General features: G+C 41.2%; 1 protein-coding gene across 4 annotated transcripts in view; it reads left to right on the forward strand.

Annotated features, from left to right (window-relative positions):
* Positions 1 to 23,129, forward strand: part of col11a1a (collagen, type XI, alpha 1a) — an 84,947-nt gene that overhangs the window by 56,138 nt on the left and 5,680 nt on the right. For all 4 annotated transcript variants that reach the window (XM_083936091.1, XM_083936089.1, XM_083936092.1 and 1 more), the window contains 24 exons: positions 317 to 406; positions 1,368 to 1,421; positions 3,890 to 3,997; positions 4,142 to 4,249; positions 5,442 to 5,495; positions 5,709 to 5,762; positions 6,183 to 6,290; positions 9,367 to 9,420; positions 9,501 to 9,554; positions 9,757 to 9,810; positions 10,307 to 10,360; positions 12,824 to 12,931; positions 13,334 to 13,387; positions 13,534 to 13,587; positions 14,590 to 14,643; positions 17,858 to 17,911; positions 19,542 to 19,649; positions 19,994 to 20,047; positions 20,434 to 20,487; positions 21,231 to 21,338; positions 22,242 to 22,295; positions 22,391 to 22,426; positions 22,519 to 22,572; positions 22,675 to 22,921. In XM_083936091.1, the coding sequence (XP_083792217.1) occupies positions 317 to 406; positions 1,368 to 1,421; positions 3,890 to 3,997; positions 4,142 to 4,249; positions 5,442 to 5,495; positions 5,709 to 5,762; positions 6,183 to 6,290; positions 9,367 to 9,420; positions 9,501 to 9,554; positions 9,757 to 9,810; positions 10,307 to 10,360; positions 12,824 to 12,931; positions 13,334 to 13,387; positions 13,534 to 13,587; positions 14,590 to 14,643; positions 17,858 to 17,911; positions 19,542 to 19,649; positions 19,994 to 20,047; positions 20,434 to 20,487; positions 21,231 to 21,338; positions 22,242 to 22,295; positions 22,391 to 22,426; positions 22,519 to 22,572; positions 22,675 to 22,921 (1,831 nt within the window). The remainder of the gene's footprint in view (positions 1 to 316; positions 407 to 1,367; positions 1,422 to 3,889; positions 3,998 to 4,141; positions 4,250 to 5,441; positions 5,496 to 5,708; positions 5,763 to 6,182; positions 6,291 to 9,366; positions 9,421 to 9,500; positions 9,555 to 9,756; positions 9,811 to 10,306; positions 10,361 to 12,823; positions 12,932 to 13,333; positions 13,388 to 13,533; positions 13,588 to 14,589; positions 14,644 to 17,857; positions 17,912 to 19,541; positions 19,650 to 19,993; positions 20,048 to 20,433; positions 20,488 to 21,230; positions 21,339 to 22,241; positions 22,296 to 22,390; positions 22,427 to 22,518; positions 22,573 to 22,674; positions 22,922 to 23,129) is intronic.

Below are 23,129 nucleotides of genomic sequence, written 5' to 3' on the forward strand. Positions count from 1 at the left end.
GCTTCCTGTGTAAAAAAGGTATAGAGCATATTGTCATGTGAACACTCGAACAAACTTGTATACCAACATGCCTGATGAACCGGGCTAGCATTTTGATTAAAAATGCTAATTTTACTGGTATTGCCTAAAACTTCCGCTCATTGTCTGATAAGGCCCAGCTGGCATCATTTCAGGTTGGCAGCAGAATACATGATGATGATAAATCTCCTTCACTCAGATGGCTTTCTTCAAAACACATTGTAATTATTACAATGTTGTATTGATGCGATTTATGCATATTAGGTGCACTAATTCAATCATGTGATACCGTGTATAGGGAGATCCTGGACCACAGGGATCCTCTGGTAAAGACGGTCCCCCTGGCCTCCGAGGCTTCCCTGGTGAAAGAGGTCTACCTGGCGCCACGGTAAGAGCTACACTCTACCTGCACCATAGCTTCCCTTTACATATGTTTTCTAGTAGAAAGTGACAGAATATTACTACATAACAAATGAACCAGCGTCTATCTAGAGCCATTCACTTCATTAGAGACAGCAGCACTAGAATTCACTCCTAGCAATCAATCGGGTGCTGAGGAAATCCAAAGCGACATCTTACAAATGAACAGGCGTGCTTCTGCATCGCTCCGCCGCCACTGACACCACTGCCTTAACCACTGCAGTGCATCATAGGCCTCTACTATAGAAATAGGGAATTGCCGGTTAGGGATCCATTTGCAAAATCTTTCCCTGGTTTAACTCAAGGACATGAATTGTTTTTCATATTTCAATGCCAGCATTTTTGGGGAGCAGTTAAGTTATTTGTTTGTCTCTGTATGCATTATTTACTTAATAAATTATTAAGTGGGAAATGTTAGCAATTAGACTGTGCTGGTGAGGAATTGATATACTGTTGTTGGGAGAGAAGTGTTGTGCTGCCTACATCCTCAAGGTCAGTCAGACTGTGCAGGCCAGCAGCACTGTTGATTGTTTTCAGTCATTGTAAATTACTCCAGCACCTAGCCACAGCCAATAGAGACTCATTACCCAAACTGCCATGTGCTTTTCTGTGGCCCCCTCAAGAGCTACACACACACACACACACATACACACACACACACACACACACACACACATTTTGGGAATTGACAAACAAGAAAGCACACATGCATCAAACATTTTATTCACATCCTTGAATGTGCAAAATGAAACTCACAATTTTGCATGTGCAGAACGAGATAAAGAAAATTCAAGGTAGTCCAGTCCAGGCTGGATTGGCGTATGATGATAGAGGTGTTGCAATGCAGGGCTGTAGAGGGAATGCATCGGTTGATGAGAAGTTACAGGCTGTATCAAGGGAGCGCTCATGTGTTTCATTCTTTTTCTCAGGGCCCAGCAGGTCTGAAGGGAGGAGAGGGGCCCCAAGGTCCATCTGGTCCTGTTGTAAGTATATAAGTATACTGTAAACGGAGATCAAAGTACCTTTCTTTCCTCTCTGTATTGGATTTTTTTCAAACATTTTTTCAAGTTCACATTTGATTTGCGTTAAGGATTGTACAGTATATTTCATGTTTTAGTGAAGCCTGCATACGTCAGACAGTTGTTTCATGTGTTTTATTTATTTAAAGCTTAACCATGGACAAGATCTGCACATTAGCTACTGTGCGACTAGAAGTTCCATATACACTGCATCAGTTGCACTTATTTTAAAAGGTAACAATGTCACATGTATTGTCCCTGCCCTAAGGACACCACAGCTGTTGCTTCAGAGAAAAGATTAGCCTTGGTTTCCTCAAATAAAGCAAGAGTGGGAAGTGTTACATTAGATGGTAAAGTGTTGAGCTGCAGCCACAGTGACATTAAAGGAAGACATAAGAGAAAAAGAAACATAATAAACATTAACTTGCACCGAGTGGATGTGTTTAAACACGTTAAGTCATTAATTCATCATGATCACGTAATCAGTATTTTATTTATTCATTTTCCAATGAAAGCATCACCAAATTTAATCCCGTCCCACAGCACACACAGATTTATCGTTAGAGCAATCATGCGCCAGAGTAGCTGGGTATCAAGGCTGTGTACATTGCCTCCTTGCACACAGAGTCAGAACCTACACACACACACACGCACACACACACACACACACATCAAACAGCTGGGAGACCATCCATATGGTGAGTCACAGTGTCTAGTCCTGGGTGTTGCTTCTACATATGCCTCACCAGTCCCGAAGGTTGCATCCTGGCACTTTATGCCCACTGCGTTCATTCTTCTCAAATTATCACAGAGATTCCAGAGCTTCATCACAAAATTCTGCAGTTAGCTTGATGTAAAAGGCTGCTGCTCTTATTCCTTAGCATGGTGTGTGAGTGTGATTTTTACTTTGCTTCCACTTGTGTATTTAGAAAGTATTAAATCAAATTATAACAATATGCCTAGCTGGTATCCTCATAATGCTCGTGGCAAACGTGCCACTTCTTGTTCTCTTGGTTGTCATTTCCTGCTCAGGAGATCCTTGACTGTCTTGTGTTCAGCAAGACCATGTTAAGGGGAATTTTAGAATAATCCAGCACTAATATGACTCCGCCACGGTCATTTCAGCACTGGGAAATGAATATATTGGTAACTTCCTACGCAAAGGCCATATATTTCACACATTAAAGTAACCTGCACGCACACTTCATACACTTCACAGTCATTTGCACATTAATCAGCAAACACTTTGCACTTAGCCTCAGAAACCCTTTAGAATCGGTGGAGTCTGAAACTGTCACTGTTCTAAATGTGAGATTTTTAAGACATCATGGTTTTTACCTCCCTCACTCTCCTGCATGAGTGAATACAGACAGTGTTTACCAACACACATTAATATGAAGATTATACTATTAATAATTCATAATTATTATAAGTTACAGATTTAAGTGTTAGCTACTTCCTACTGTAGAGTCGAAAAACACATAGGGTTCCACCAGTTCTATGTTTTGTATATTGTTTTCATGTTGAACATTATTAACATATGTCCTCAAGGTTATTTTTTCTTAAGAGATTAGAAAAGTCTCCAACATTTATCATAGGACACTGAAACTGTTAATAGGTAACAATAAGACAGACAATACATCACAGCCTTAGGATGAAGACAATTAATGTATTACGATAATTTATTAAATAAAGTCAAAGAACTTGCATGCAAAGGAAATACAAATCATACTGTTAATTTATAAATGTGGTCACTCCCATAATATAAGTGGTGCAAAACCATGAGAAACGTGAGCAAAATCAGGGTTTTAGGTTTTGATTAAAACAGATTATACGGTCTTGATTGTAGTTTGGTTCTATATTGAGAGTTTCCTGGTAAGGCAATGGATTCCTGGGAACATACGGTTAATGCATGCAGCTGTATGCTGGTACACAATGAGTTAAATCACTGCAACAGTGTCTTTCACCATCATGCTTTATGGATTTAGGTGAACACTGAGTTCCTGTATCTGAGGACTGATACACAGTGCAGCCTCTTTCATTCAGGAATGTGTTTTCAGCAGCAGGAGCGAGCTGCTCGGAGTTTCGAGAGCCACCAAGACGTCAGCTCCCCGACACTAGATAATGCTGGCTGCTTTCATGGAGCAGCACTGCTTTATGGGAACTTGAAAGCCACCTGTTACTGTGTGTTCCTCCTGCTGCTCTCTCACTTTTCTTCTTAAAAGGGGTGGGTGTGTGTATATGTGTGTGAATCCATTAGGAGGTGGGTTCACTTTGTAGATGTCTTAATTGCAATGGTTATTGTCCAGCATTCGCAGATTATATTTAGGTCCAAGCTAACAAAACTATGAAATGTGTGTCCTCTCAAAAACAAACAAAACATGGCTACTGCCTTTTGTTTGTTTTACTCATCATTTCTTTCTCACGCTCAGGGTTCTCCTGGTGAAAGAGGTCCTGCCGGTTCAGCGGGTCCAATTGGTCTGTCCGGTAGACCTGGCCCTCAGGGTCCCCCAGGTCCTGCTGGAGAGAAGGGAGCACCTGTAAGTATTGCTTTTTTTTTTTTCTTTGGCTTAGACAAAGTCTTTCTGCTAACTGAATAGTTTCTTTCTTTCCATTCTTTGACCTTCAGTTCTGTTTTTTTAGTTTTTAAAATATAATTAAAACAAATGTCTTTGCTCTTGTAGGGTGAAAAAGGGCCTCAAGGTCCTGCTGGTCGTGACGGTGTCCAAGGTCCTGTTGGTCTACCCGGACCTGCTGGACCACAGGGTCCACCTGGAGAGGATGGTGACAAGGTCAGTCAACCACTTCACCATGTTAAAAAGACCAACTTTACAGCAGCAATAAACAAGTGTACAGCTTGATACAAAGAAAAAACATTTTTGGTCTCTATAGCTCATTTCCCTGTTCATGATAACTGTACGGGGGGGAATTTTTTGTATAACTCACCCGTTTGGATTATATTTAGGGTTAAAGTTATGCAGAATAAGGGGAATGGCTGCTTTGAATGAGAGCGTGCTATAGGATACTGTAGGCATCATTCAGCCCGCCTCAGCTCCACCTCTTTGCCCATTTTTTAAAGATTATTTTCATGGCAGTTTTCCAAGCCTTTACTATAAAGTGCAGACAGGAAATGAGGTGAGAGAGAGGGGGGGAGACATGCAGCAAAGGGCTGCAGGTCGGAGTCGAACCAGCATCCGCTGCCTCTGGGATCTTCAGCCTCTTCACATGGGGCGACTGCTTCAACTACTCAGCCACCAGCCACCCATTTTCCCATTTTTTGATGAGTCCGGCCCTGCCAATATGGTGACAGCTGGAGCCACTCATATTGAGCTTCACAAGGGCTCTTTAGAAACGTATGGGTGACGTCACAAAGAGCACGTCCATGTTTTATACAGTCTATGAACACCACCCATCCCATCCTGTTGGCCCTGTTCCAACTCCTTTTCCATTCCCAAACTGGGATATGTTTTGGGACTGAACCAGATTGGCAATCAATCTTCATCCCCATGTTCCCACTCAGACCATCTGCATGGAAAATATGCCCCTCTCTCTCTCTCCCTCCTTCACTGTTGCCTATCCATCTTCATAACCAAATGCGCCAGCAAACGCAATTAGAGGAGATGTAAAAGTGAAATACTGTTGCTCGTTTCATCTCCTGCAATCATTATGGCCCTTAAGGTTACCATCAGGCTTCCTATTGAGCTACCAACATATGCCTCTGCAGAGGTTTACAAAACAACAAAGTCGAAAGTGAAAACCTTCCATCTTCATATTTGTACATGCACACAGTTATAGCTGCAGATAATAGCTTTCTGTGTTAAGCTGAGGGTTTTCAATGCTCTTTTCATAAGCTGTTGACATTTCGAGAAGAAGCAAAGTTGAGCTGAGACGGTGTGTGTGCGTGTGTGTGTGTGTGTGTGTGTGTGTGTGTGTGTGTGTGTGTGTGTATGTGTGTGTATGTGTGTGTCTATTCCTCTTTAACAGGGAGAGGTCGGAGAGCCCGGTCAGAAAGGAAGCAAAGCCGACAAGGGAGAACAGGTGCGTCAAGGGATTGAAAAGTCGATTTATTCTGTACTTGCACACACATTACCCACTTTCCGCAGTAAATAAAGAGTTGGTAAGGTTCCCCTACTGAGGGGACCACACACTAACACCATAATCACAATAAGAGAGAGCATTCTTTTTAATTTATAATTCACAAATACATAAGTGCTTTTACATCTGCTGAAACTTTTTCATGTTTGTATTCAGGGTCCTCCTGGCCCAGCTGGTCTCCAAGGTCCTATAGGTGCCCCAGGTCCCGCTGTAAGTACAAATGCCCTAAGTGATGTGATGGTCCGTGTGTGAATGTACAATATTTATAGCATCACAAACCAAACAGAAAGAGCCACTAAAATACTTAACTTTCCTAATAAAGACTCCGTACATTGGGTGTTGAAAATAATCAAGTTAAAAATAACTTTCTGCCTTTTATTGGAGTCTCTTTTGTGTTATACCATTAAACAATAAACGCATTCTTTATTTTAATCAGCATTATTTTGTATGCAACACTATCTGTGCCAGCAATACCTCACAAGCTTGTTATAAGAATAAACACATTAACGTGTATTAAATGTTAAACTTGAGAGGAAAGGTCACATTGAGCGTGCGTGTGTGTGTGTGTGTGTGTGTGTGTGTGTGTGTGTGTGTGTGTGTGTGTGTGTGTGTGTGTGTGTGTGTTCTCAGGGAGCTGATGGAGAGCCTGGTCCCAGGGGGCAACAGGGTATGTTTGGACAGAAGGGAGACGAAGGTTCCAGAGGTTTCCCTGGACCTCCTGGTCCCATCGGTCTGCAGGTTAGTAACATTCACGCATGTGCAGATTCTACAAATGCGTTAAGTCATTTAAGGTAATCATATGCAATGAGCCATGTGATGCCTTGATACTACAGTAATCCGGTTTATGTCATATGAACAGCTGTCTAGGATAACTCTCGTTATTGCAAGTCTGCATTTCACATAACAAGCTACGATTACAAACATTAAGAGTCCCTATGTAGGTAATATTGAATACATGACTTTTTGTCAGTGTTTGCTATATCGAGACCTTAAGTCAATGGAAATGATGTATTTACCGTAGCAACTTTAACATTTTCAGATAAGCATTAGGGCCTATTATGTTAAGATATATACAATGGGGCAGTACTCTACAACATCGGTAAAGTTCTGCCATCGTTCGGTAATGCCACTTGTTTCTCATGCAATTTCATTTCTGTCAGGAGTTTTTCATCAGTAACATGAAAAAAGAGACAATGAGATGTGATACTGGATATTTCATTTCTTGTCTAGTGGGAAAGTTTGATACATTTAGTCTATACTTCATATTTGTCTGTCATGTTTAGTCCAGCCCGTACTGTATCAGTAGACCCTTCCACACAGCCTGTTTGAGGCAGGGCTGAGACGCCTTTATTTCATCACGCTGTCTGTATCAAAGGTACGAAGACAGAATGAAGAAACAAAACCACCAATCTCTATGTGCAAGGGGCTAGTGGTACATGACCTGCATCACAACAGCCACCAGGATTATTTTCTTTATAAAAACACACGTGATAAACGTCCAACCCGTGAGACCTGCTTCCACTGATTTGCCACTCTACATTGACTTTTCCACTTGTTAAGTGATAGCATTTCTTCTTCTGTTAGCTGTGTGGCTGTCACATTGAATGACTTCATCATTGTGGTGAGAAATCGCCTAAAATAGCACACAGTAGGTTTACGCTATGGGTGAAACATGACATGTGCCATGCTAGTTCACTGCTCTGCACAAATCACCTGTAGCTAGGGAAGAAAGAACTTATCAACATGCGCATGAGCTGGAAGAAGAAAAATACAATGAGTTTATTTCAGAGGCGTACGACGAACTCAATATAAAGCATTTAGGAATATAAATTGTATTGTTTATTTTTGACCCACTGTACTGAGCTGTGTACACTCACTGTAAATATGAATTATTTTATCTTATACAGCTCTTATATTTTATGACCATAAACAAGAGTATGCAATTCCTAGTCATTTTCTTCACTCATTCTGCCTGTAGTTGGAGCAGCGGTGTGAAGTTATGACATGCATAAGAATCAGGCTCACTGGGTTACCTGTGTAAACTGTGTGACATTCATCCCTCACCATTCAACAGTGCAAACAAAGGCACACACACAAGCTCACACACCTATACAGTCGCCTGTGCAGTATACTCTTTATATACTGCTTTAATTGGATTTGCGGGGTGTCATTTATGGTGAAAAGCTTTGACCTGCAATGATCACCTTGGTGATGCTGGTGACATTGACCGCTTGATAAAAGACATTCATCTGTGCTACGTTTTGATTTTATTGTGCAAAGTTGTATGTTATCCATAGGTAAAGTGGACTCACCTTAATACAAAAAATGTACACATAAACCAATCTACACTACAACTTGGCTTAATGATGTTTTTGTATCACCGTGATAACGATCTAACGAGATAGGACCTTGCTCTCCGTAGTAGCCTATTTGTTAGTAATTATCTGTTTTATTAGTAATCAGCTCCTTAAGCTAAGCCCGTTAAGAGTGTACTGCAGAGATTGGCGTCATTGTCTTGATGAAATTACATAGACTACTGCTCATCGTTCCAAGGTACTATCCTATCTCTGCAGGATTGTATTCAATGGACTTTTAATTGGGAGTAATTCACTTCCCATCGTGATTCCATTAATTGCGTTGACTGACCTGCTCCAATAGTCAGTTCTTCATCGAGCCCATTTACCATGCTGCATAATTAGTAGCACCACTAATGATCTCAGACTAGCGGAGACCTTTACACAGATGAGATTTCCCAGCACGGCAGGAATCAACGGGCAGCTACACACATATTTTAGCATCGTAAGAAAACACACGCAAACAGAGGCATGAACTCACACACATTTAAATGCAGGTCAATGCACACATACATAAAGAGCCAGATTATGGTGCTTGCACATGTAGGGGAATGCTTGTTTGGATGTTTTTCCCTTGCAACCTTACACCGTACACCGGCGACAAACTACCTCTGAATAAAAAACAGACACACACAGAAGGCGAAGCAGGGTGCAGCGACTTAATCACAGCAATTACCGGTAAAATGTCAGGGATCAAACACACATATGAGGTCTTGACCACGCTGCTCATTTGCCATGCATGAGCGAGCTGGATCTATGTCTGCACTTTTGATTGAAGATGAAACCGTCACTGACTACAAAAAGGAGAGAAAACAGGAGTGGAGCCTTACATGTTAACGGAGCCAGGGACAGGATTGTAGAATAAAGTCGTTTAAGCTTAAAGCTCTGCTGTGCTCACACCCGAGTGTGGAGATATCGGATACATCACTGTGTGTTTCACTACCAACAGTTATTTCAGAAAATCTAGTTAAGTTAGGCTTTTTAATGTATAGCCTACTTTCCCGACCTATTGAACTGAAATGACTCCTTCTATCATCACTAAACTGCACTGTTTCTGATTCCTTTAATTCTCTGTTCACATTGTCTACTCACGATTGATTGTTTGACTCTCTCTGTGTGTTGGAGGTCTTGACCTTGCATATTAATCGAATATTTCATTGAACAGATAATAGGACTAGACTGCACATAAAACAATGGATTTAAGTAATTTATTTATGAATGTTCTGGCCAACAGATATATTAAATATTTCATCACCTCACTACGATGTATTCCGGCAATCAAATCAAATTAAAAAATGAACATCAAGTAGGAACAGCTGCTGCTAATGCATTTAACGGCACAAGCACATTTCAATCATTAGGAACATCATTGCTTATTCATGCAACAGCACCTTGTGCTTGAAACATGATTATTTTCTTTTTTGATGGTATAATTGTTTGTTCATTTTTGTTGTCCTCAGGGGCTTCCTGGACCTCCTGGCGAGAAAGGAGAGAACGGTGATGTTGGCCCCATGGTGAGAGACACATCTGCTTCTTGTTCGCACTCTTTGACTCATTTAATGCACTTTAACAACACTGTGTTTCTTTTCTTCAGGGCCCTCCTGGTCCCCCTGGTCCCAGAGGTCCTCAGGGTCCTAGTGGAGCTGATGTATGTGTGGCTAATTCATAACAACACAAAAAGATATAAGCTGCATATGTTACCTGTGCTATGTAAAACTGTAACATAAAGTTAACTACACCTTAATTGGCTTTACCTCGGCTATCTTACATTGCAATGCCTGGACATCATCAAGTGTACTCTCCCAATGTGATGGATGATGACTCACCTCTTTCTTTCTTTCCTGCTGCAGGGTCCACAAGGGCCTCCAGGTGGTGTTGGACCTGTGGGGTCAGTGGGTGAGAAGGTAAGAGTCTCAACTCGGCACCTCTGGGCATTCTGCCTCCCTTACATGATGTCGGGCACTGGGCTGAAATACTGCTGGCCCACCCCTCCCAGCCCACTCCAGATCATCCAGCTGCCCCCTTTGTTACCTTCTGCTGTCTATTCATTTCGTATGTCCAGGCTTTTTGTCTGAGTTAGTGCCTTGACACTATTAATGTCTATTTTACAACGCTTCCAACAAGATTCGTCCATTTTACTGCCATTTGGCAGATGGCTGCACTATAAATGCTTAATGCTGTACCACGGCAGTTAAAATGATCCGGACATGAAATATGAAGGGCTACCAACTCTTTGAGGGGGCACTTGGAATACAGTAGCGTTAATTACCACTGTATCAACTAGACTTATAGACTTTGCTAAGTTACATGTCTTGCTTCTGTTGATACTGAAATGTATGGGACAGTAGGTGTGACTTTGACGGTTTATCTGTCCAGACACTGACATCTGTTTAACCACAGGGTGAACAAGGTGAGGCCGGAAACCCGGGACCACCTGGAGAGGCTGGAACTGGAGTAAGTGAGATCGGTTTTTGTTTTGTCAGTTTGTCAAATGTGCCACCATCTGTGTGTCTCTGTGTACAGCACATCTTGCTTATCAACACGCATTAAATATATTAAATTCTCAGTCTTTAACATAACCAGCCCAGCCGTAGCACGAATATTTAAAGGGCTCTAATGGAAAACATTTTAAAAAGTAGCTTCACTTCTCTTAATGAACACACCACTTAGGTTGGTAAAATGTATTTTTGCTATGTCAAGGTAGGTATATTTGTAGGTTATTGCCAGGAAAACATTAGCTTAACAAGTAAAAGCAAAATCTGACCTGTAGGGATGGCTATGGCTCAGAGGCAGAGCAGGTTGTCCAGAAGACCGGCAGTCCGAACTCCAGCTCCTCCGGTTCGCATGTCGAAGTGTCTTTGGGCAAGACACTGAACCCCAAATTGCTCCCTGTGCTGGGCATGGGTGTGTGGATGTGGTTTAGATGATTACATTAGACTCCATATCGCATGGCAGCCTCTGCTATCAGTGAGCGTGCGTGTGTGTGTGTGTGCGTGTGTGTGTGTGTGTGTGTGTGTGTGTGTGTGTGCGTGCGTGCGTGCGTGCGTGCGTGCGTGCGTGCGTGCGTGCGTGCGTGCGTGCGTGCGTGCGTGCGTGCGTGGTTGTAGGTTATTGCCAGGAAAACATTAGCTTAACAAGTAGTGTAAAAGCATCATGAGTGGTCAGAAGACTAGAAAGGAACTATATAAGTCCATTTAGCGTTTAATCTTAATATAATTAAGATGAATTAAGATGAGATTATGCCTGGTGCTTCTGTAAAGAAAGAGAAATGGTTGCAGCCACCATTGGCATCAAAACATGAGCCTCGATTTGCCCTGTTTTGATCACTACAATGGTCCAGAAGTGAAGAACCTCAAACGTTTTCAATACCTACCTCCTCAGTCCATTTCAATACTTTGTATTTAGATTGTCATAATTCAATTCCCCGTACGGAGTTTTTATTGAATCACCATTGTAATTGTAAAATATTCTGAAAGATTGCACGTTGATTTGCCATGTCATTGCCTGTGTTTTTGCCAGACAGAGATTCATGATGATTTGATTAGCTTTTTAACTTTTACCAAACAGCCATCACTGATGGCTCTATTAGCTCTGCTGACTCATTCATCATTATTGAGGTACAACAGCAGATTGAAAGGATGTGGGAGTGGCAGACGGGCGTGATTACAAGCATCCATAATGTCCCCTGCTAGTTCCTCATCAAACTGCTGGTGTCATTGACATTTCCAAAGTCAGTGTGCAGCTTAAGTCCCCATCATAAACACAGTCGGGCCCAATGTATTTCAGTTCTTCTTTTGTGTTTTATATTTATGTGTTACGTTTAGTACTGATGGCATTGGGACAATGATAACTCAACAATAACTAATTTCTACAATGTGGTAATACAGACATTATTATGTATTACTTGTACTGACAAAAATATATGGATCTTAAGAAAAAAAATTAGATTTTTTATACTTTGATATAGCTAAAGCTCATTTCCATCCTCATCGATCATCAGTTTGAAAAAAGCACATTATAATGATATGCATTAAACATGAAACATGCACTGCATACAAACACAATAAATACACAATAATTGCACGATAAAGACATTTTAAAATATGGATGCTACCAAAGTTTAAAAGTGAAGTTTGTGTTGTAGAAACATTGAATTATGCTTAACAGAGCTTTCAGCCAGATGTTTAATGTGGCGGTACATCTGTACAGTAGAGATGAAACTACATCTCTTTTTGTCATCTGGCAAATCGTTCCCTTAAGTGGAACAGGAAGCTGATGGCCTTAATGCAGGGCAGCAAATGGGGACAAATTCAACTCATATGAAGAGTTGCCACTAAATCACAATGGAGAGAATCTGCAGAGTCCCAGGGAGAGTGCACCATCATGTCAGCACAAATAGAGTTACGGAAGCTGGGGGTTTTAATATTTAGTTGTATGTCAAGTATGTCACACACATATTTTTATTTAACTCAATACTTTCTGTTTCCTTTTTTGTGGACCTATTTTGTCTAAGTAATCATTATAAATGGCATTTATACTGAAATAAAGTCAAGCACTCTATTATCTGGGCCATTATCAAGGCAAACTAAGCAAGCCACAGCAGTTGCAACAAGGTAGCCGTCATACACTGCTCGTGTGGGCTCTCTGGCTCGGGCATAACGTTTCCTGGTGTTGAAAATCAAATGCAAACTCTTTAGTCTCAATTCAAATTAGCAGTGTTGACCATCCAGAGCTGTTGTCCTCTGTCACACACTCTGAAATCAGTTTTGGATCCAGTGTTTCTCAGCAGCAGCTGTCCACACGTCACTTTTTTATCCCCATTCCAGTTCAGTCACTGTAGACTCTTTCAAAGATGCACCCCCCTGTGATACTGTATTGATGTACTGACTTCTCTCCCCCACCCACCCACCACTATAGGGACCTAAAGGCGAGAGAGGAGAGAAAGGAGAAGCTGGTCCTCCTGGAGCTGCTGGACCTGCTGGTGCCAAAGGACCCCCTGGAGATGATGGTCCAAAGGGCAACCCTGTAAGTCGGTCAAGTACTCTCAAAATCTGCGAAGGATGTTTTCCGGCACTCAGTCTAACAGGCTCAAATGTACTGCTTTAAAGGAAATGTCCCCCACTGGCTTTGAGGCAGGCAATTTTATCCTAGAACATATTCAAGAACTAAAAAGCCTTTTTATTGAGGCAGATTATACTTTATGCCTGCATGGTAATGGAATGTGAGTTTTTTTTCTTGAGGATTTGCAACATCATCATTAAGTCCATCAAATTGCCTAGGATGGTTTTTACCAGGTACACCAGGACTAAATCACTGCCTAAATTACTAACAAGTCCTTAATACCTGTATCCAGGGAAGTGATGTCTCTGCAGCAGTGCCTCAGGTTCCCTTTGCTACACTGATGCATCTCATTTCTTTCTCTTAAAGGGTCCTGTTGGGTTCCCTGGAGATCCTGGGCCTCCTGGAGAGCCAGGTGTTGCTGTAAGTATGATATATTTTAAGTAATATTTGCTCTGTGTGGGCCCTTATACAGTAAACCATCATACATGAAACAATATGACAGTTAACATATAGATAGATATTTTCAGTGGAAGAAATCATCTAACCAGCACGTGTCTCTTTTACAGGGCACTGATGGAGAATCCGGAGAGAAGGGAGAGGATGGTGAGGCCGGTCAGCCGGTAAGTTGTTGCCATTTTACAGCATTTCGACAGAACTGCATGAGTATATATCATGTACAGTTCACGTCACAAGCACACAATATAATGCAGTCATCTTAACAATCAGCTAATTTGTCACTGTGTATGAATGTGTCTGGTTTACATTTATTTGATATCATAGTAGTCCATCGCAAGTTTGCCTGCAGTAAAAGCTGTAATTAGATCTAATCAGTAAATAATTTACATTTAAATATTTAGTCCACTCTCCTTGGTGTAGGGTAAATGGACTTATCTGCTTTGCAGATTCATTAAGTATGATGAGAAATCAAAGCCAAACAGTAATGTGCTGGCCCTGTGTATAGCGCAACGAATCACAAGTCTTATTAACATTTATGAATTATGAATGTAAATGAGCTTTTATCACTGCCAAAGACAAACACAGACTATATTTTATTTGCCCCAGGAATGATGCATATTTTAATTTGAAATGAATGAATGAATGTCTATGAACTCTGATTGCATGCTGAAATGTTACATTAGAAAACTGTTTAGAAGTTCTATTAAAATATGATGCATTTCGTATAATGACCCAGTGTTCTTTGAGAGAAAAAACATGTACGTATATCCTTCTGTTCTTAGTATTAACATGTAACTGTGTACTCAGTGTATGAAAACAGCTCTGTTACTCTGCCTTCACTTTTCAGTACTGCCAAATATTTACAAGTGGTATGATGGCTTGCAATTAACTCAGAGATAATTGGATGAGAGTGCGTCAGGAAGCACAGTATGTGTCATTTCATGCAGTGCAGTGCCTGATCCAACTTTGGGGTTCGCTCAACTCTTCTGGAGTATCCTGGGGTTTAATGTTCCCGAAATGTCAATATGCTCTCTGTGTATTGTCCTTTTGGTGGATATAGCGAGGGATTCAGTGAAGCATGCTGCTTGAATTCATATCGGCACTGACTCGTTTGTTCACGGTCTGTTATAGCATACTGCATCTCACGTCTTCTTGCTTGTTTCCAGGGACCTCCAGGTCCATCAGGAGAAGCTGGTCCACCTGGACCACCCGGCAAGAGAGTAAGTCTGTGTCCATTAAAACTAAAAGTACTACAGTATTTAATATGTGCATCCAAAGACAAACCAGTCTGATGATCCGTATTATAGGTATTTCATCACTGTAAGACTAAGTTGATTTGTGATCTCTTGCTAACCAAAACCTTTATCAGTATCAAAACCATGACTCAACAAGCCCATGTGAAATGTGAACGTATTAGCTCTGTTTTGAACTAGATGATTCCCCCCGGGGATTATTAAAGTATTTACAATTCTGATTCTGATGAAAGGAGTGTATCTGTTGGCATTGCAGTCTGGCTCCTTAGCCAACGGACCTCTATCCCGCCTCACTTCGCAACAACTCCTCCACGACAACTCAATCTTGGCAGTAAAGCGGCAGAGATTCATTTTCATTAAAAGTAGAGTGGGGAAAACAAAGTGGGAGATTTTAGGGGTCAAGGCTTTGCGTTGTCTGAGAAAAAGATCCACCCCAAAGCTTGCTGAGGAATGAGCGGCAGGATGTGAAAATGATGAATCTTTTTTTATCCCAAGCAAGAAAATTGAAAAGGTTTACCAAAGAATAGCTGGAAAAAGATCTCATTTACTTTTGCCAGTGGGAAGAAAGCAAGAGAGATATAGCAGGCCTGACACATTATTGATCCATGTCTGCTTCACGGACAGTCAGTGCAAAACAAAGGCATAACCAGGACGGGATCACGTTGTTAAGAGGGTTGGCATTAGGAGCGCCCACCCAAAAAAAAAGAGCAAATTAAAATAAAGCCTTTTATCCTTTAATGTGTTGATTATGATGTGATTATCACCACTGAAATTGTGTCAGCCTTTACCAGAGGAACTGGGTCTCTACTTTGAGAAAACTCCTCAAGGTTACAGATCAGAGTTAATGTAGATTTTACCACATTAAAAGTTTATGATTCTTATAATGTCCATTCCCACTCTATCCAATAATCATGCATCCTACATCATGAGGCTGAGTTAACTGAGGGAAATATTAAAGCCAGTAAGCTGCTCTTTGAATGCACACATCTGACGTGGAATATTAACATATTTCCAATATTATGTGAAGCTCAAAGTCCACATGAAAATGAGCAGCCACTCACCTGAATTAGAAAGAAAAGTCACAATCTAAAGTGACTGGCTGCCTTACAAAGAAAGACTCCAAGGCTTAGACCAATGGGGATAAAAACATGTCATGCATTTTAAAACCAGGGTTGATTGCTTTCCTAATGTGCCCAATGGAATTTACATTCTGAGTATTTAGCATGGTATCAGCATATGCTGCACCTAAATGGCCTAGGGATTATGGTGAGGAAAAGGGCTATTTTATCACTCACTCTTTAATCGCTTAGGGGAAAAAAGGGACCTAAGATGATCCCTGCTGCTCCTGGTTGCTCTTTGAATACATATTTCCACAGCAGCTGTTGCTTAGGATCTGTTGGCCCTTTTTGTGTCTTCTCAGCATTTTTGCCTGTAGAAAATTGCAACAATCCTTAAATCTTTCTCTAGCACAGCCTCAGATTCTGAATAAGTCAATTTAGCATAGCAGCACATTTGGTTTCATCGGATTTGCTAATGCCTAAAGAAAATGCATAATGCATAAAGAAAATATGGAAACGGTATTAAGCTCATTAATTATTTTCTTAGGTGCAGGTCACTACTTTATGTTTTACCTTTTTACTCTTTCTCAGTAGCAAATTTATGGGCAAATTTACTGGTCAAGGACAGTTATACACTGTGTCTCATACACCTCATACACCTACAGAGGCAGCACAAAGTGCCCTGGCAACCTTGACAAGAACACACCTATACATTGACCCCATGCAATGTATCGTGCTACAATTGAAATGGCTCTTTCTTCTTATGAAGAGCCTGCCTCTTCCCCACCAGTAAGAGGTAGACAAGGAGAAGATGAAAGCTGCAAGACAGGAGGCGAGCTCAGGTTAGAGGCTCTCAGTCAATAGCACTCAGGCTTCAGTCAGCTAGATGAGAGTGGAATTTGGATGGATAGCGGTTTTGAAGACGGACCACTAGAGGTGAAGTTGAAAGAAATGGCTATGGGCCTGAGAGCAGACCAGACCAGAAAGAAAAGACAACCTGCCAACCCTCGACATGACTGAGGAAGGCTGTGTGTGTTTTCTGTGTATTTGCACATGGCTGCATGATCGTGTCTTATTGTGGGCAGATAAAGGCATGTCATAGTCACTCAAATAGATCTAGACATAGCTGAAGTAGTACACATTCAAAGGCATTAGATTGTCAGCCATGTTCCAAGACAGCGTACACCGAGTATTTATCAGGCAAGACCAGTGTTCAATATGAAATCTAATAGAAGTAAACTGGAATGCCAAGAAGCCGGGGAGTTAGCCTGACAAAATCGTATTCCTTGTTTAAGACCAAAGCATAAATACAGTAACTGACTCGTCAGATGGTTTGTTACACAGAACCATCTGAGAAGGCCTCAGTGGAAACTGATTGGGAAAAGGCAAAATACTGTGTACCCGGCAGGTGATTGGAAGAACCAATGCTTGCTGAAGTCAATCAAGAGAAAACAGAAAACGTCTCTTCCATCGAGAAAATCCTTTATTTCCGCTCTCTTCTCTCATTTAATGAATACTCTCCAGTTCTGATTAATCTGATGCTATTGCAGCATCCAAGCTAACCTCTTTAGGAGCCGCCATTGTTGTTTTTAACGAGCGTTGGCCTCTTGTTTCTTGTGTTTTTTTATATGTTAAAATATACTGTACATTACCATAAATCCACCATATTATTAGCAAAGAAAAATTTCTCTATCTTCTAAAAAAAAACACTTATAATTTACTCTAAACATTGATGATAGGCTTAGTGGCCTATACAGTTGGTAAGGTGTCCATCCAGGACTTACTGTACCTTCCACATGTATGTGTAACATTATGTATTTTTATAATAAATAAATCATTTTATGCACCATAAAAAGGTATGTGCATAGGCTTTAGGCCACCCTACATGTTATTGTAGGCATAGTTTAATATGTTAATCAATTTAAAACAATATAGGGGTCCCTACTCCATCTCTCTGTCAGGGAAGAGGTCCTTGGTGTTCAAATGTTGAACACTACTGATTTGAAAGAATGAACCAACATACATACTGTAAACCATCAAAGTTGAACATTCAGTTATTTGTTAAGTGTTGTCGCACAGTGTGTTGAAATGCTGAATCTAAAGTTTCCTGTCATCCTCCCCAGGGACCTCCAGGGACTGCTGGCGCAGAGGGCAGGCAAGGAGAGAAGGGCGCTAAGGTAACAAATCAATTCATGCTTCGCACAGTAGAGTCATCTCAGCACGCAGTGTTTATCTTTTGTGCATTACGCTGTGGCTTAATTTAAAGACAGACAAAAGCAGGCTAGCCCTCAGGTGCTCAGGAGTGCTTATGCTTTTCTCTTTTTAGTCTGAATCCGAGCCCAAATGAAGCTTCTCTGAGTTTGCACTTGTTTTACACCAATCTCCTGCTTTCATCGGTGTCTTAATCTATACATAGGATCTGTTGCTTTGTGCACAGGCAGAATCAATTACCACCATCTGCTGCATGCTGAATATCAATGCAATTTACCTCTCACTCAGCTAATCTGGTTACATGATTATGGATGTAATTACGTTAGAACGAACTGTGTGTTTACTTACAGTATGTTGTTGTTTTTTATATCAGCACATGTCTTATCTTGGTCGTAGAAGTGTAAATCTGCCTTGAAAGTGTGCGTGAAAATCTGAGGGCTGAATTTTGATATTCCAAAGGAAGAAATTTCAGCTGTACATCACAATAGTTGTAATAAAGTCGGTAAAATACTTTAAAGAGAGAAAATACCAGTAGATTGGCTGAGGAGTAATACTTCACTAGTGCAGGTATCAAAACAGGCACTCTTTGGATCCAAGGTATATTATGAAATTAAATAGAGAGAGCTTTGTGTTGCTTTTAATGCTACACAAATGCTTTTAATGCTTTTAATGATGGGCTTAGTGCCTACAATCGTATTCAGGGCATGTAAAACAAATGACAGCTCACGGATATATCAACGCTGTAGGGCAATCAGATGCCGTCAGTAAAGTAGTTCTGTCCACTGTACATCACTTTCAGCTCAAACTTGATATCTTATATTTACAGTTGGTTACCCATCACACACTTAACCTTACCCCTAACCTAAAGTGAAAACATAGCACGGTAGCACTATATATTGCTTTGCCTGTTCTGGCACTTTGGCTCCTTTGATAACTCAGACTCGTGTTTGCTTAAAGCAGCCCGCAGCTGAATTCTGATAAAAAATAGTCTAAGATATCGAGAGGCTCCAAACACAACAACATGTCAAGTGTTCTTGATGTGATGCAGATTGGAGTAGTTTTTGCACATCTAGAATTATCCGTCCCATACCAAACAGTTCAAATTATTGTATCATTTAGGTTTTTATAAAGCACTACATATACCACTGTCAGTGGCGTTTAACTGTAGAGTGCTCTCCCTGGCTACAGTTACTGAAAACAGTTTATACAGTTTCAAGTTCACTTTCTCTGCTCAATGCTTCTGAAAATATCAGTAAAATATCAGCTGCAAAATTAAAAAGTAAGTGACAATGTAGAGTGAGTGGGTCATTATTTGAATTACTTGAATCAAACCTGAAGGCTCGCTCTACATTATTCCACTTATTGCATGCTACGTCTAAGGAAATCAACACAAATAATGATTTAAAAATGATCCTCTATGGGTCTATGGTCAGAACTGCGTCCGCAGCAGAAATAACAGGCCATAGGATGAAGTAGTTGACCAAAGCCTTGCAGTGAAATTATAAATCACGTTTATGCTACTTTCAGCCAGGTAAAGTACATTTACATTTCTGAATTATGTCATATTTTTCACAACACTTCTATATCCACATTCAGGGTGAGGCAGGTGCAGAGGGTCCAGCAGGTAAAACAGGACCGGTTGGACCCCAGGGACCTTCAGGGAAGCCCGGTCCAGAGGGTCTGCGTGGAATCCCTGGTCCAGTTGTAAGTCTTAGTTACAGCAGTTGTGTACCCTGCATATACATTCAGCTCCAATCTTACACAGACATGCATGCTCAAACACACACACACACACACACACACACACACACACACACACACACACACGCACACACACTTAAAAAGGTAGTGCTAAGGCATGATGATAGACTTCATGGAATAATCAATACACCCATTTGGCTTATACTTTAGTTTCGCTTGTTTATTCCAGCACACTTTTTTTCCCTGTTTGGGCTATTAATCATCGTGCTGAGCACAGCAAATCAATGGCAGGCCAAAGGAAATACAGGAGGCTATAATGCTCACTGCAATTGAATGGCTTTTCACAGGGTGAACAAGGACTGCCCGGCTCCCCAGGACAAGATGGTCCACCTGGTCCCATGGTTCGTATTTGTAATATCTCACTCTCTGTCTCTCCTTCTCACTATTTATCCATCCAGCTAGAGCTGGAATAGTTGGAAGATGTAATTTTACACTTTCTATAGAGCTAGGTGAGAAGTTTCCCCTTGCTTCTACCCTTGTTTAAACGAAAAAAAGCTGGACTCTTCCTATAAGTCATATCTTTAATGCATTCATGGATCAGTTTCTCCATAATTGATGATTTTAATGCCTCCTCGTTTTTCCCTGTCATGTTTCTTTTTCGTATTATAGCCATTTTCTGCTCCAAGTTTTCTGTTATGCTAGTTTTCCCCACACTGTTCTGTCTATCTATTTAGTCTTTTCTCTGTGAAACCGATGTTTAAGTTCTGTTGTTGTTGTTGTCTTTTAGGGTCCTCCTGGTCTCCCTGGTCTTAAAGGTGACCCTGGGTCTAAAGGTGAAAAGGTGAGTGTAGCCCCTTTTCTTGTGTCTCACTAAAAGCTGATTCAATTTCCCAGGTTCATAATATGCAGGAAGATAAACATGAAAACGTGAAATGAGCAAGGACAGCGCTCTAGGTTCAGACTTGAGTCAAGGCTGCTCACCACTTGCACACGGCTTCCACCGCTTTGCATTTGATCAAAAGCAACAAATCCTTTAGAAGCCCAAAGTCAGCGGTGTTAATAACGCTTATGTTAACATTTAGGAAGCAAAATGAGGGGTTTTTTTTTGCCTCAGCTGCTGTAAGAGAAAAACAGGACTGAATATGCAGCTGAATGTGATGTATCACTGCAATGTGTCTAATCTTGCTCTTTTCTTCGCTGCCACTGTCAAATTTGCTGGTGAAATATAACTGCAAAGAATATTCAGACAGCACACATTACTCTATCTAAATTGCCTCCCGCACACTGACATGATGGCTGGAGAGAGAGCTGTTTAAAAGCACACAATAGAGGCACTGTGTTGCGTGTTGTGTGTTTTTAATGCTGTCAAATCATTGGGCCTGGTTAGAGCTTGCCTATTTCAAAGTCATCATCTTTTCCTTGTGAATTGGTTGAGATTGGTTGCCTGTCTGTTGCAGGAAAGACATTTCAATTATAATGCCTGAGGATTTGTGTTGTAATGAAACTTAACCCTTAGTACACAAAGGGGCATTACTGTCATCATTCACTGTTCTTTGTGTGCGCACGTCTGTTTTCCTCCTACAGGGTCATCCAGGTTTGATTGGCTTGATCGGACCCCCTGGTGAGCAAGGAGAGAAGGGAGACCGAGGTTTGCCCGGGCCCCAAGGTTCTCCTGGTGGCAAGGGCGACAGTGTAAGTAATTGATGACTTTATTACTACGTTGTCTCTCCTCGAGCTATTTGCCCTCCACCTCTTGCCCTTTCACTGTGGCCACAGGTCTTGCTGTTGAGGAAAATCCATTGAAAAAAAAGGCATTGCAGTGCAGTGCTCACCTGTTCTGCGTTACACCCCCCGTCTCGCCTTGACTGGTTTTAAAGAGATAGAACTACTTTTATGTTTAGTTTTGTCCACTTTCAATGGACATGTATCCAGCTTCTTCATTTCCCTCTGTTTGAGCATCCTGAACACTATAAATACAGGCTTTGTTTTTACCACTTGCTTCATTTGTGAGTCGGTTCTGCGTATCTAAAGCTCACTGTTGTAATATAACTGCACCCAAAAAGAGTGTCCTGAAAGGCGGTTGAAGCTCGCTTGGATAAAGGACTGGTGACAACCTTCATCCATATTTAAATAAACATTGCCGAATGACTGAATATGCAATTCTGCCCTGCTGTGGCCCTTGGACTGCCCCAGCTTAGTGATTTAAGGTGATGGCTTGGATTAAGTATCTGGAGATTAAGCCTGATGAAATCGTAATGTCCCCTTTTGTCAGAGCACAAGGCCATCAAAAAAGTTTTCACTCAGTTTACCATTTCTATTTCAGGGTCTGGAAATAGGCTTCATATTGTTTGTCTTTATTTCCTGACCACATTGAGCTTTAAGACTGTGAATCGCTGGGTTTAAAGAAGCAATATCTCATAAGTGCAGTGTTCGAACTTCTCCCAATGGTGAAAATAAAAACATCTCTTCATTTCATTTAATAAAAAAGTCCATATGAAAGCTCGTGCATTTCTTCAGCTCATAAAGCATGATTATACTTTTGTTTCCAATGTTTTTTATACATCTGACTTCTGCTTTCAACTTGTCTTACCACAGGGTATCGGTGGATCATCAGGTCCTCTCGGCCCCCCAGGTCCCCCTGGTCTGCCTGTAAGTCTTTTACTGATTCTCTCGTTCCTCTAGATTTAACACTGATGATAGAACGACTTTGCCAAATTGCTGTGCTTATGTTCTATCGCATGCAGGGTCCCCAAGGTCCCAAAGGATCCAAGGGTTCAAGTGTGAGTACTATCAGTTTTTTTAGAGGCATATTGTCACTATGTGTATGTCCGATTGATCTGGGTTACCATGTTTCTATTCATGTTCCTACCAGGGTCCTGCTGGTGCTAAAGGAGACACTGGTTCCCTTGGTCCTCCTGGTCCTCCTGTGAGTATTCAGTACCACTACTGTTGCCTCTTTCCCCTTTAAGTTCACTTTGTCACAGTACTGGAGCATTGTACCAAATCTACTCCTCCCACACACACACAGGGTCCACCAGGTGAAGTTATCCAGCCCCTACCCATCCGATCACCCAAAAAGACCAAGCGTTCCAGTGACATGCAGTCAGATGCAGCCGCTGCCCTCATGGACTACGGCGAGGGCATGGAGGACATCTTCGGCTCACTCAACAACCTCAAACAGGACATTGAACGCATGAAATACCCCATGGGCACAGAGAACAACCCGGCCAGGACGTGCAAAGACCTGCAACTCTGCCACCCAGAGTTCCCTGATGGTAATGTCACTTTCTATATACATTTTAGGATAATAATAATAATAATAATAATATAATAACATTCTTTTTTTAATTTTATTTTTTCATGTCAATACATTTATCATTAAAGCATTTACTCACTCCATTGCCCCCTTCACCTCAACACACACACACACACACACGCACACACACACACACACACACACACACACACACACGTACATATTCA

This window comes from Echiichthys vipera (assembly GCF_963691815.1).
Source record: "Echiichthys vipera genome assembly, chromosome: 21".
Classification (NCBI taxonomy): Eukaryota; Metazoa; Chordata; class Actinopteri; order Perciformes; family Trachinidae; genus Echiichthys; species Echiichthys vipera.